Source organism: Antedon bifida, chromosome 1 (genome assembly GCF_963402885.1).
Source record: "Antedon bifida chromosome 1, ecAntBifi1.1, whole genome shotgun sequence".
In the NCBI taxonomy this organism is placed as follows: Eukaryota; Metazoa; Echinodermata; class Crinoidea; order Comatulida; family Antedonidae; genus Antedon; species Antedon bifida.
This window is the reverse complement of record NC_136226.1, coordinates 18,972,941-18,987,247: the sequence shown is the minus strand read 5'-3', so window position 1 is coordinate 18,987,247 and position 14,307 is coordinate 18,972,941. Positions and strand designations below refer to the sequence as shown.

Sequence of the window (14,307 nt, the reverse complement as noted above, 5' to 3'; positions counted from 1 at the left end):
ACTGACAACACATCAGTGCATAGGTCCTAGGTCATCACAAATCGAAAGCTTGAAAACAGTTTTTATAACCCCTGTTTGACCTCTTGTAAATTTCTGCATATTTTAGTCTGTTGTAGCAAGGATTGGTCGTTTCACTGATGCAGATCTAGTGACCACTGTAGATCAAGCATCTAAGTCAAGCATTGGTTCCTGTCACTCATTTAGTATACAGCAATTTCAACTTCCTCAAAGTAAGAAACCTTTTTTTTTGTGACTAGCCCTCAGTTCAAACACGTTTAAAAACTTGGAAAAATAAAATAATAATATATTATTAACAATCATTTGGTTTGGCCTATAAAGTGGGGTGTTTCGAGTGGGCCAATTCGTCTCACGCCCCGGATTTAGTTACTATTTACAGTTTGAATAGACTTGCTTTTACAGATGTCTAATAAAAGTCGCATAATATTCAATTTTGTCGCCATATTTTACTTTTTGATAACAACTTACAAAGACATTTTAGTTTGATTCATATTCAATGTTTGATGTCCATCCATTGCTCACATGAGCCTTATATTAATATTTTTTTAAGGTATGCTTCTACAGTGCAATCACCAATAACCATATATGTAAAAAGGAAAGATACATTACAGTAATACAAGTTATTTATAACTGTGGCTGAATAATTTAATTAACTCTTGTAGATTATACAAAGACTTTGATGTTCTTTGAAGGCTGTCCAAGCAAGTTGGGATGTTCCATTATCTTAAGAGGTGCTGACCAGTTTGAGTTGACAAAGGTAATTTTCAAATAATCAATCTATCAGAAATTAGTGAGCTTCATGTTGTATATAAACATAATTTGTTTGTGTTTATAGTAAGTGGAACACTTTGTGTCGGTGAATATTATACAAATTAAATTCAGTGCAATGGTACAAATAATTTCATGAGATAAAATATGAAAATAGAACCATTCATCTCTCATAAATATTCAGTATTTGTTTTATAACACAGAGACTAAGGCCTAAACCAATCAAGCTGGCAACACTCCAATTTTGTACAATGAGTAAAACTACAGGTTGATTTTTGAATGAGATCAACCTAGCCTCGTGTCTGGCACATAGAAATAGTTTATTGAATATCATGTGACCCACAATTTTACAAGAATCTACTTGTTATAGAACACACAAGTGTATGTCCTAGCCATTTGATTGGTTAATTTATATTGTATGTTCAGCTACTTGTAAACTTTGTGCCACATAAGGAAGTGACTGTCCATGATCAAAAAACGGCATCCAAACTGTACATTGTCCCAGGGCTGCATTTTTAAATTGCCTCCAGTCTAGTTTTCGACTGATTGTTTTTTTTTTTTAATTGGGAGAATATTTCAAGACTGTTCTATTTAGGTCCGCATCGTTACATAAAACTTGTGGCATATTATCCCTATTTAACTCATAAACATTCATTTTATTATGTTAAATTAGAAATATATACATATTCATGTTACTTATCATGTGATAATTTTTATATGCTTGGCATAATTATCTTTATTTTCTGTCAAAGGTTAAAAAGGTATTGCAGTTGATGCTCTTTGCTGCGTATCATTCTAGACTTGAGATGTCTTTCCTTATGGATGAATTTGCGATGCCACCAGAAGTGCCACAATTCCGTGAGATCACTCCAACAAGTCCAAAACACAAGTCTCTTGGGTTCTCAGACAGCATCTTAGAAGGACTTATGAGAATCAGTGAAGGAGATCAGGCTGACGGTGCTTTTGAGAACATAACATCTGATGAAATTGAACATAACACAGAACATGAAGAAGATACAAAGGACAACGAAGATAAGTCCAACCAGCAGGTTTCTAATTTCAAAAGTGCAGTGAATTCAATGAAGAAGATATTTGGTGCTGGATCAAAAGAAAAGACCAATTCTAATACTGATTCTGGTGGTGAGATTGAAAGTGGAACCATAGAAGAAGGAACATTTTCGGATTCGAACACATCTTCTGAACTCAGTTCTAGTGTAAAAACAGAAAGTAAGGCTAATGACTCAGAGGTTTTTACTATTGATAATTCTGGTGTACCTATCCATTCTCCGCAAAAGGAAAGTAAAGTCTCTCATAGTCCAATTGATAACATTGGCCAACTTCACCATTTTGACAGACAAGGTGTTGATGGCAGCAGTGTTTTAAATGGTGAAGGCAAAAATAGAAAATATGATAATCAACTCAGTGTGGAAGATTATTTAGCAGAGTTTCATCAGACTGATTATTCAGACGATGACTGTGAATCTGAAAGTGAGTTACAGAAACCATCTGCAGCCACCAGTGAAATGTTAAACTCTGAAGGAAATACCAAAGATGATTCAGTTTTCTCTGCAGCTATCAAGAACAGTATTCTCAACACATCTCCTTTTATGAGTATCCCTTTGCCATATTTTGAATCAATGTTGGGAAAAACATCCAAATTACGAGAGTACTTTCCTGAGAATCTCTACTGGTCAGTGAAATTGCTTCCACCAGATTCCCAAACTGTCCAAGCTCCATTTCCATCTGAAGTTACCTATAAGTCTGTAGATCGATCTTCTAAACTATGGGAAAGTATATCTGTTCAAAGTCCTCATCCATTCCTTACACAGCAGCTGACATTGAATGCATCTGAAGATTCCACAAAGACAATTTTAGCAGACTACCGAGCTCGGGGAAGCAGAATTCACCAAAATATCGATGATGACTCACCAGATGCATCAGATCAGTATCCAGTCAAGACAAAGATGATAGCTATGGCTGGACCTGCAAGACGGATTGATTGCTTTGACCCAAAATTCCATCAGAAGATCACTCTCCAGTTTAGCAGTTACTCCAGTCAGTCATACAATGCTCCAAATTACTGTGTTAATCCATGGACTGTTGTGATGGATTTTTATGGGAATAATGATATTCCATTAGGATTATTCTTGGAACGTTACTGTTTCAGGTAAGAACATGACATACGAAATATAAAATAGAAGTTCTATTAAAGGGACAATTTGTTTGGTCCCAAAGTTGTCCCTCTATAGTGGTTCTACTGTAGTTTCATTTAATTCCAATAAATATTTAGGTAAATTTAATATCATAAGTGTTTCTTTGCTCACTCAGATGTAGCCTAACAAGAACATTACAATAGTGCAGTGATGAATGTTTGTTTTGAATGGAAAGAAAAAAAACTGTAATAAGCCATGCCATGAAATGTAACTAAATAGCCAATGGTATTTGATACAAAATTAAATTTCAAGGATTAGATGTGTTTTAATTCATTTTATGAATACATTATCATTGATATTCAATTCATATTTAGAAATTCTTACAAATGTCCGAGTGAGACATGTGATGCTTCCATGGTAGATCATGTACGACGATTTGTTCATGGCAATGCCGCCATACAAATACTGCAACGTCAACTTGATCAACCCATTCCAGGCTTTAAAGACAGCATACTATCATGGAGTTGGTGTCGTCGTTGTAAGCAAGTAAGGAAAAATATATATTCTATTTTATGAGATTATTTCATTTTTGTGTTGTTTCGCTGGACAAGTTATGTAAAGGTCCAGAGATACAGAAGTCTTAGCCAAGTTACATTTTATATATTTGTATATGCCTTATTACTGACATCTGTCAGAAAACCAATACCAAATACTGTACTTTGTTTTATTCAGTTTGATTTAATAGTTTGGTGTATTTTGTAGAGGAATTCAAAATATTTTTTTTAATTGATTGCTTTTGACAGTACTTTAAAACCTAGCTCTATCACTAAATATAATTTTCTGTTAAGATTTCCATTATTTATTCATTATTTTATTTAGTTAATTAATTATAAATTCTATTTATCAAATTGTATTGTTCTGAGGGTCCCTAATGATCAGCTTCAGCTGGATGAACCATAAATAAATAAATACTTCTTTTGTTATTGCATTTTATTGTGCAGGTAACCCCAGTTCAGCCTCTATCCAATGATACATGGAGCATGTCATTTGCTAAGTACCTAGAGCTACGTTTCTATGGTATGGAATACAACAGACGTGCATGTGCTGAACCTTGCCCTCATTCTCTTCATCGTCATCATTATCAATATTTTGGATACCTCAACATTGTTGCTTCCTTCAAGTAAGAGACATTGATTTATTTTAATACTGTCTATATACTGAATATTACTGACTGATTCACACATACAAACATCTTACAAAATGTTACATATTGTAACAAATTGTTATCTCACGAATGTCTCACAGGTGTACATCCATATAAAATCTTGAAACAAGTCAGTAATCTTTAACAAGGTTACATTGATGTAACACAGCTGTATCTTTCTATAATGAGCCTTTTACACGTCGTTTACATTACATTACACCATGACAAACTAAAGGCCAACTCAGCCAGAAACATATGACGAGGCCCGATGAAATGCCTCTTGACTCGTTGGTGCATCGGGAGTAGTTTTTAGGTCGTTAGGAGAACTTTAAAAATGTTTAACTTTCTCTCGACGAGACGACTTGTCGGGCCTCGTACAACAATACAAAAGTTAACCTTTACATGTAAGCTTGGTAAGATTATCTCAGGAGATATCCATGAAAGGATTTGCTACATTTGTACTGTACAAGCGAATCGAGTACGCTCTCTTTCCTTTTACAATAAACTCTGTGGGGTTTTTTGTATTTTTTAAAATATAAGGCAGTGAATGAAAAACACTGTATATTATGCTATAATGACCTACTTTCAAAGTTATCTTTTATTCACTTACTCCCCAAATTGTTTGCATACATTAATAATAATTTATTATTGATTGATTGATTGACTGTAATAGTTACAAATTGTAATTTGTATTTTATTTATATTGTATTACTGTAAATGTTTTGTGATTTATTTATTTTTATTCATCTGTCTTTTTAAAGCCTCAGGAAACCAAATTTCATGATCTGTTTTTGGTTATGAAAAGACTTTTCTTATCTTATATTGATTTTTATTATGGATATCATTTTATTCTATTTCTATTTATCTGTACCATAAAATGCATTTAATTGCTTCAAAATGTATGTATATACCTGTAATGACTTTAATATATTGTTATTGATACAGATACAGTTCAATTGTCCTTCGTGAAATTTGTTTTCCTCCCTATCCAATCTACCTGAAGTGCCACCACAACACCTACGCTGAGTACCTAAAGATGATTCAAAGACTATCTCGCAGGTAGGTAGCATCACTGCAACTGATGAAGCTTACTTAATATGTAAATAGTAATAATGATGGAGTTTTATATAGTGTCATGCGCTCATGGCGTTGTGGACTTAAATGTTACAATTTGCAACTACATGCTTCTTCCAATTTTTCTGTCCACAACTGTGACTTTGTATGAACTAACACTGGATAACCCCTACTCAAAAGATGTACTTGGTTCTTTAAAGTGCACAAAAGCATTTTGTGTACACTGAACCTATGGTTTTCAAGAAGATTCATTAAACTACCAGAACCATGAACCATGAGTCTCAAACCCTTGCCATAAGGCTATTGATTACGGTTCCACTGTGTTAACTGCGTTGTCGTGTATTGAATGTAATTTTGTCAGTTCCAGAGGTGCTTTGATTATTCTCTGTTTCTGCTACAGTACCATACTTTTGTTAATGTCCAAAATATTTCCCCTATAAACCACATAGCAACTATGGAAATTATTATAAAAAGGAGGCTTTTTTTCAGGGGTACTTTATTGTTCAGTGCGGTGTTGGAAAATACATTAAGTTTTAAAGATGTCGACAACAATTCACAAAATTTGGCAAAAAAAATTAGCAATCTTCAGCAACTAAGCAAGGTGTGTATCCATAAAATGTTATTTATTTATTAATTTCCACTGTAATTAAGAAAACAAGTATTTACTTGAATGAGGGACCACCATTTGGTAGAACTAATACCGAACGGCAAGTAATTAAGCAACCAAATAATGAATGAGGTGAAAGATGAAAATGTAACCTTTCATTGAAATCGATTCGAATGTTGTTATTGGTTATATGCCAAAGCGGTCACAAAACAACAGGTGGAGCTATTGGATTTCACCGAGGATATTCACAGTTGGCCTTGTGATTAAACAGTGAACAAAATATATGACTATTTTCTTACTCCAGAGTGATCAGGTTCATTTTCGAAAACATATTGATACAATGCAGAGCAAACTAGAGATTCTAGCCCAGCAAGACCCTGATAAACTAGCCGAGATGGCAGAACATTTACTTGATAAACCTGGTAAGTTTGTTAATGCAGGGCGAACTAGATATCTATCCCAGCAAGACCCTGATAGACTAACAGAAATGGCAGAACATTTACTTGATAAACCTGGTAAGTTTGTTAATGCAGGGCGAACTAGATATCTAGCCCAGCAAGACCCTGATAGACTAACAGAAATGGCAGAACATTTACTTGATAAACCTGGTAAGTTAATGCATGCCAACCAGGAATTCTAGCCCAGCAAGACCCTGATAGACTAGCAGAAATGGCAGAACACTTAATAAATCTATTAAGTTTGTTAATGCAGTGCAAACTAAAGAGGTGGTCTTCTTTTTGAAATAAATGCTATAAATTTTGTGAATTGCTACTACAATAATAGGATTTTTTAGACATTCCCTCTGCCAATTTTACATATTTGCCAATTATGAATGAAGCATAGAAGATGCAAAATAATAAACTGAAAAATAAATGTATGAGGCTTCATTCGTGAGATAATTAAGAGTGGTAGTAAGCTCATTAATATATTAATATATCATAAACACTGTTAACACAGTCTGCATCTTAAGTATCACTAATCTAAATCTTAACCATGTGTTTGTATTATTTATTTTTATTCCTTCTGAGATTCACATACAGTCGAAAAGAAGCCCATACTATCTTGAAAAGAAGCCCAGTGGTCTTGATTTAGAGATATGCTTCTTTTCAAGCTTGTTTTTGCAAACCAAAGTGGGGAGGGGGCTTCTGTTTGAGATGGGTGTCTTTTGAGGTTTTACACTATGACAGGTATATAATTACTGTGTAAAATGATATCTTATTTATTATAATTTAAAGACGAACTTCATGACATGCTTCTGGATATCGAAGATTCAATTACAATGACAAAGAGAATTATACATGAAACAGTTGTAACATGGAACATAAGACTTAAGGAGTTATTTCAACTTGTCAATTCTGACAGAAATGAACGTAATCGTAAGAAAAGTCCGCAATTGTTACGCAAATCACCTAGCCGCCAACTGATGGTACCTGTTGAGGTAAGATTTGGCCTCAATTTATTAGTAGCCTGCTGTATGATACTGACTTTAAATGTTTGCACAGCTGTCAAGTCAAAAAGCCATTCTTCTTAAAAACCATATGAGCATGTGCAAGATGACGTTTGACTCAAAATATGCATATGAAATATTGCTTATGTCTAATATTAACCCTCCAACTAGCCATTTCCGTTTTTTCCAAGTGTGCTTGAGAAAAATAAACACAGGCTCACTTAACTACACATGGTATATTTTCCTTAGAGTCTTATTTTATTGCCTATATGGCATGGTGTTTTTGATCAGGCAAAAAATGCCACCAAAAGATAATTTTTTCTTTGAGCAAATCAGTGAAATAATCAGTAGAACTGTTCTAATTATTTAAAATATGTTTTATATTATCTCATTCAATCAACAAGTAAAACAGCATATTTACTAATATACAAATAATTGATTCATAAAATTTTATTTTTGCAGTCACACTTTGCATCACCCTCGAATGTAACACCAGGTGTTAGTCACTCGCCTGATAACAAAGGTGTTAGCCAGCTACAGGTGGCCAGGCTTAAAAGGGCAGCTACATGGAGTAATGAACTTGATTTAAAACCCTCTGGCGGTGATCTCAAAGCTGTTTCAAGGTCAATCAGGGTGCCTGAAACTGTTGGTAAAGTTTTACAATTATATTCTTTTTATAACACACACCTGATTGTATTCTTGAAATTTCATTATAGCTATCTGCAACATGTGTCATTAGGAATTAGCCATCTAACGAAAAAGTGATATCTAGTGGTGATAATGAACGTTCAGCTTTCTGTAAACATTTTGAGAATTTTGTCCACGCAGCGTTGTTGACTGATAGCGTTCAGAAATATGTGCCGTTTATAACTGCGTCTCAAGTTGGAGCACTGCCTTTTTTAATAGCCTAGCTTCAGGTCTAGCAATTGTCAATGATTTACGATGGATAACTTAAATAAAATAATGAATGTTTTGTATTCATTGAATGGAGAGAATATTTCATTCAATGAAAAATTGACTGCTGTATTTTCAACTCGGCTCAGCTTGTTAAAAATAGAGCAGTCAATTATTCAACTCGTGAATTTTCTCACCATCCAACTCACAAACATACAATATTTGTATAAACACACCTAGTTTGTTGTGCGACAGCACATTTGATTCCAATATAGTCATGTAAAAATTATGGTTAATTCTGACATATGCGAGCACAATGGAAAAACTTTGGGACAAATCTCTGCCTTGGTTACTACCTACCTTATCTATCTCAGATGTACAGCGAAACGTAGATTTGATAACATTAGTTTCCACTATTACGATATCGTTCCATATTTCTATCTTAGGAAGATATTAAAAAGGGTTTTAACACCAAATTTCTGATTTCATCGGTAGATTTTCAATTCAATTTCAATTATACACGGAAGTAATTTCCAGGTTCACGATGAGTTCGCCGTTCACGGGTGTTCACCTTGCAATTTGTTATTCTTTTTTACCACTTTTCTACTAGAGGATTTCAATTGATTATAAATGTTACCATATTATTAAAGCTAAAAAATTAAACAAATCCCTCGAATAAGCACCTCCCTCAAATGAACTCCGCCTCCCCACCTCCGCCTTATGAGGGCCCTACCAAACAATAAACACTATACTTTAAAATGTTATTAATCATCTAAGACACTGTGAAACAGATAGGTTTAATTTTACGAATGTCAAGCATTTTCAATAATGGTAACCGACAGAAAACGTACAAGTGATACAAATGTGGCTAATATAACTGTAAATATGGACAAAACTAGAAGAAAAGAATATTTTTCCTCTAGACCAGAGAGTATCCTTGTCATTTTCAGTTCAGTATATCTTTAGTTATCCCTTATGGTGCAATTAAAAAAGGAGATGGATAAAATATTTTTCGCGCTGCGGCTTTAGCCAGCTATATTCCCAGAGGACTACTCATTCAGAAGCTATATCAAGCAGAAGCTATAGTTCTACAGGCTGACAGTTTTGGACATTTGTAAACTCGGCCGGGTAATGCCTAAATTACAAACCCTAAGGCACGTCTGGGAGAAGAGTATAAAAACATTTGCTGATAGTACAGTATTATTGAGATGCGTGTAGACCGTAATCTGTAAATTCTTTTAAAATAACTGAAAACAAATGACTTTGTTCTTGCTGTCAACCTAGGCCGGTATTATAATAATTCACTGTCAAATCAGTCAAAACTTTATTTTAATTGGCTGTCAACCTATAGGCCTGAATTTACAATAACTCCCATTTGACTGTCAATCTAGGCTGATATAATAATTCGCCGTCACATAATCATTGAATTATGATCAAAACACTAGTCCATAGTAAAGATTTTGTTTGTACTAGGATACAACTTGTTCACACTTGAATGTCCCTTTATAGCATCTTTGGGTCTGACTGGCCATTTATCACTTGTTGACATTCTGAAGAAAGAACAATAATTTAAGGTGTATTGTGTAAGTAGGTAATTTTGCATTTTTTTTAATAAACTTATTCACTTCTGTAAAAAAAAAACAAAAACAAAAAAAGTATGTCACTTATAAAAAGAGAAAAGAAATGTTTAAATTACAATATTTCAGGTAAATTTTTTTTTCTCGATCTATCTTTTGGTTAAAGTGACGTCAACAAGCATTTTTTTGTAAGAAATATTTCTTGTTTATTATGTATCGCATTCTATTCAGTATTATATATTCAGTTTTGTTAGAATTGTCTGCCCCGCGAGACTGATCTGCTATTGATAATCAATCTATATTGTGTGCTGTCTCTGTTCTACTCCACATCCAAAATTGGAACTCTGCCTTTTCGAATGGCCTTCAAAAGCGTTGTATAATGTAATGATTGTACATCAGACAATTTACATTTCATAGCTCTTTCATTCACTCAGCAATTCTTCTCTTCTTTAACAATTTTGTAAGATAAATATATATTTTTTTTATTTGTTTATTTAGTAATAATGGTTTTATACTATAGTTTTAAATAATGCAATTGTTCAATAGAAATTACAAATTCTCAATTCATTAAGGCATATTTTTTAACAATATATAAAAATTCAATTGTGATGTACAGTATTGGTATTGTAAATTGTGTGTGTATTAATGTTTTTATGGATATTTTAATTCGATTGTAAACGGGGAGTCTCATATTTTATATTTATTATATGACAATAAAGGATATCTATGTGTATGTAATAGAATATTAACCAATGCATTGGTATACAAGGAGATAATCATGTGATTTGCAATCAACATCAATGTATTGCTAAGAGAATTTTTTTTTGCTTGAAATGAATTTGGTGTTTCTAGTGTTTCAACTTCTAGACAAACAATTAATGTTTGCAAGTTATTAAATTAACCTACGATTCTGTAACATGATAACTGTGTTGCTTATTCTACTATGGCATTCTAAACTAGATCCTTTATGCTTTATTCATCATTTTTCAGTGGACCACTCACAAGCAAGTCCTGTCTTCAGTTCTGATTTATTAGCTGACATGAGCTGTTCTCCATCTTCGTTTGATTCTCCATATTCTAGTAGCCCTGTGTCAAGTCACAACGGAGAGGATAAACGAGGTAAAATATTTTAATATACAATCTGCAGACAGTACTGTTTCGATCTTATAAGCAACTTAGATAACTCCAGAGGGCGCCATATTTACAAGGTCAATCTGGACAAAAATGTCCATCTAGCCTCGGGCCTAGATGGAACTTTTTGTCCTGATTGACCTTGTTATCAAAGTCGCTTATTAGACTCTACTTGTCATAATATATATTTTTATGTAATAAATATATATATTTTGGTGTAGATAGCTAGCTACATTTAAAATGTGATTAAAACAGCCATACCATATGTACATTTTAAGACATTTAAACAACATTTTAAAACTAGAAAGCCACTCCGAGAGTGCATACCTCCGCCTACTGTAAAATTCTCCTACATAAGATTTCTCCGGTAAAAAAAATATATATATATATTTGTGTGTGTCTTAATGCTGTTTGGGATTTAGGCTAATTTCACTACAAGTGTGTATGCGAGTTTGGTATAATGGTTATGTAACGAGCCTTTCAATTAACAATAGCTTCAGTTGACTAACAATAGAACAGCAATGCGAAAATCAAACGAGTGAATTTGAAAAGAAATAGGTTTTTTAATCTACTCACATAAAAAAACATGAACATTAAATCAAATTATATTTTAAAATTACAAATTACAAATTATAACTCTTGCCTCTTGTACAAGAATGAAGTTTTTTGGACAAGTAGTTCTCGAGAAAATGCAATTTCAGTTTACTTGTTACTTTAAGACTGCTCGCCGGCTTCTGAAAAATTCTGTCCTATCTTTTAACACTAGCAGGTCTGAAAAGTATACTAAAAAGTGGTCCAGAATTGGGACCATGGTCCCAAATGGTCCCAAATTTTAATGGAATGGTCCTTGACCACATATCTATCTGTATATTCATTTTGGTAAAGATCTTGTAATTACTTTTTGAGTAATCCTGCTAACAAACAAACAAATGAAAGCACTCAGAAACTGAGTGAAGTACTTGGCAAAATATATCCACTGACTCGGAGCATGTTGAAAGATACATTTTTTTGCTTTAGGTATTAGCTTTACATTGTTAAAATCCTGCTGGGGTTAATAATTTGTTTAAATAATTTTTTGATACAAACAATTCCAGCATTGCAACAATGACCTTTCTAAAATCAAGATTGACCAGAATAATGGTCGAGGAGTGTCTTGAAGCTGTGCCGATTTGCGACGCCTCTGCCTTAACCCATGTAGTAAGCTTAACCGCTTGACCAGTCGACTAATGTTTTGGTCCATATCAAAGAATATGTCCATGTTAAAAGAAGACAGAATGCGTGCTATTTAATATATCGTATGGAAGATAAACTTTTGTGACAAACAATATATCAATTTACCTGAAAATCAATAGGCATGTTCTGTAAGTATATACCTATGTACAAAAATAATGAAGGACACACACTGGTACTAACAAAACTAATTATCAACTAACAATAGTTTAATTTGAATAACAATAGAACAGCAACGCGAAAAACAAACGGGTGAATTTGAAAAGAAATAGGTTTTTTAAAACTACTTGTATCAAAAAACCTGTACATTAAATCAAATTATGTTTTCAAAATTACAAATCACAATTTATAACTCTTGCCTCTTGTACAAAAATGATGTTTTTTGGACAAGTAGTTTTCGAGAAAATGCAATTTCAGTACACTTGTTACTTTAAGACTGCTCGCCGGCTTTTGAAAATTGTCTCCTATCTTTTAACACTAGCCGGTCTGAAAATAATATCATTTTTGTTATTTGTGAAGTTATTAATAAACCAATTTTGTTGATTTTCAATAGGCATGGTCTGAAAGTATATACCTATCTACACCCAAAAATTCAGAAAGATAACTTAAAAACTGTAGGCGCTATCGTGCTAACAAACAAACAAACATACAAACAAACAAAGTAAATACTATACTTGGCAAAATTCTTTTTTGCCAAGTAACAAACACACACTACCGATTACATATACCTCCTTGGCGGAGGTAAATCAATGAAGGCAATGTAATTTTCCTTTAAAAATGAAAAATTAAGGAACGTTTTAGTACTGTGTTGTATATAAAAATAATAATTTGCAGTTTGTATAAAGAACCAAATATATTGCGACCATTTTTTTGATAAGGTACATTTTTTTAAAGATTAACTCTATTTTGGCTTAAATTTTCCAATACAAGGATTTAAAGAATAGCCGTGTTTCTTTTAAGATGAAATTAAAAAATCAGAAGAGAAGACCATTGGTAATGGCAGTGAAACCAAACTCAATGACTCTGAAAGTCAAGATGATACCAATGATGAGGTTGGAGTAGATATAACAAATGGAAGTAAGTTTATAAAAAAAAGTTTAATATTCGATATTTCCACCAACCCTACAAAGGGGTATTAAGGGTACGGTAATACTTTTTATTGTGCCAAATGATTGATTCAATCCCATATTTGTTGTTTGTTCTTTTTCCGGAAAACCCCCTATTAAGCGGACAATTTTAATGGGTCACGAGGTGGGGTTCTACTGTATGTTATATGTTTATATGGCCTAGACTTTTCCATTTTTTTTCGCGATGTGTTTACATTAGGAATAATGGCATACAGTGAGTCTATACTGGTAGGTATATTAAACTACCAATCTTTTTAATTTTATTTTAAAGACACAAACATAGAAATATTCTGATTGATTTGGTTTTTTTTTTGACATTTTCAGTTTCTCCAGGTAATGCAGTTACTTCCCCTATGAATACATCAAAGTCTGCTTCACCCTCTACAGATACACTAAGATTTCATGACAAGAAAACAAGTGTGGCTGGAACTGCTATGAAAAATGTTTTCAACTTTCTGTCATCCTCTAACTTTACACCTCTCACCACTCAATTGTAAGTTTAATATTTGTTATAATATCAGTAAGTTCTAGTCACAAATTTGACAAATTTGAATTTTTCTACTGGTGTCAATCCTCTAGAATAAGGGCTGCTTTACTGTCGGCCTACTGTATGCATTTAAATAAACTTGGATAGTAAAGTTGTCATGTGAATAAGCCTCAAAAGTTTGAGTCATACATAGTAACCATTTGTATATGGAGGAATTGAAGTATTCTAACAATTGTGTTACTCCCACGCCCAAAATGTAATGATTTGTTAAATTCAACCGCCATTGGATATTAAATCTATATTGACTTAACAGTTAATGGGACTGCTTGGAATTTCTTTAACAACTTAAAATTTAGGAAATCGTTTTAAGGATACATTATAATGTTGCTTTTTTTCATTGTAAATTACTACATTTTTTAGTCCTGCTGATGAACACCATCCAACTCCTCCTTGTACAGTGGTACCAGTAATTGTTAGGGATCAAGAACCAAGTACTATCATTGCTTATGCTCTCAGGTAAGATGTCTTTCTCATCATTGTCTTCCTCATCATTGTCTTCCTCATCATTGCCTTCCTCATCATTGTCTTCC

The 14,307-nt window shown here is 33.2% G+C and overlaps 1 protein-coding gene across 3 annotated transcripts in view; it reads left to right on the top strand.

Annotated features, from left to right (window-relative positions):
* LOC144844366 (1-phosphatidylinositol 3-phosphate 5-kinase-like) overlaps positions 1 to 14,307 on the top strand; it is a 56,534-nt gene that overhangs the window by 19,386 nt on the left and 22,841 nt on the right. For all 3 annotated transcript variants that reach the window (XM_078701266.1, XM_078701257.1, XM_078701249.1), the window contains exons 15-28: positions 107 to 230; positions 681 to 775; positions 1,539 to 2,953; positions 3,314 to 3,485; positions 3,941 to 4,119; positions 5,089 to 5,202; positions 5,707 to 5,818; positions 6,129 to 6,246; positions 7,060 to 7,262; positions 7,734 to 7,920; positions 10,733 to 10,861; positions 13,064 to 13,180; positions 13,555 to 13,723; positions 14,138 to 14,233. In XM_078701266.1, the coding sequence (XP_078557392.1) occupies positions 107 to 230; positions 681 to 775; positions 1,539 to 2,953; positions 3,314 to 3,485; positions 3,941 to 4,119; positions 5,089 to 5,202; positions 5,707 to 5,818; positions 6,129 to 6,246; positions 7,060 to 7,262; positions 7,734 to 7,920; positions 10,733 to 10,861; positions 13,064 to 13,180; positions 13,555 to 13,723; positions 14,138 to 14,233 (3,230 nt within the window). The remainder of the gene's footprint in view (positions 1 to 106; positions 231 to 680; positions 776 to 1,538; positions 2,954 to 3,313; positions 3,486 to 3,940; positions 4,120 to 5,088; positions 5,203 to 5,706; positions 5,819 to 6,128; positions 6,247 to 7,059; positions 7,263 to 7,733; positions 7,921 to 10,732; positions 10,862 to 13,063; positions 13,181 to 13,554; positions 13,724 to 14,137; positions 14,234 to 14,307) is intronic.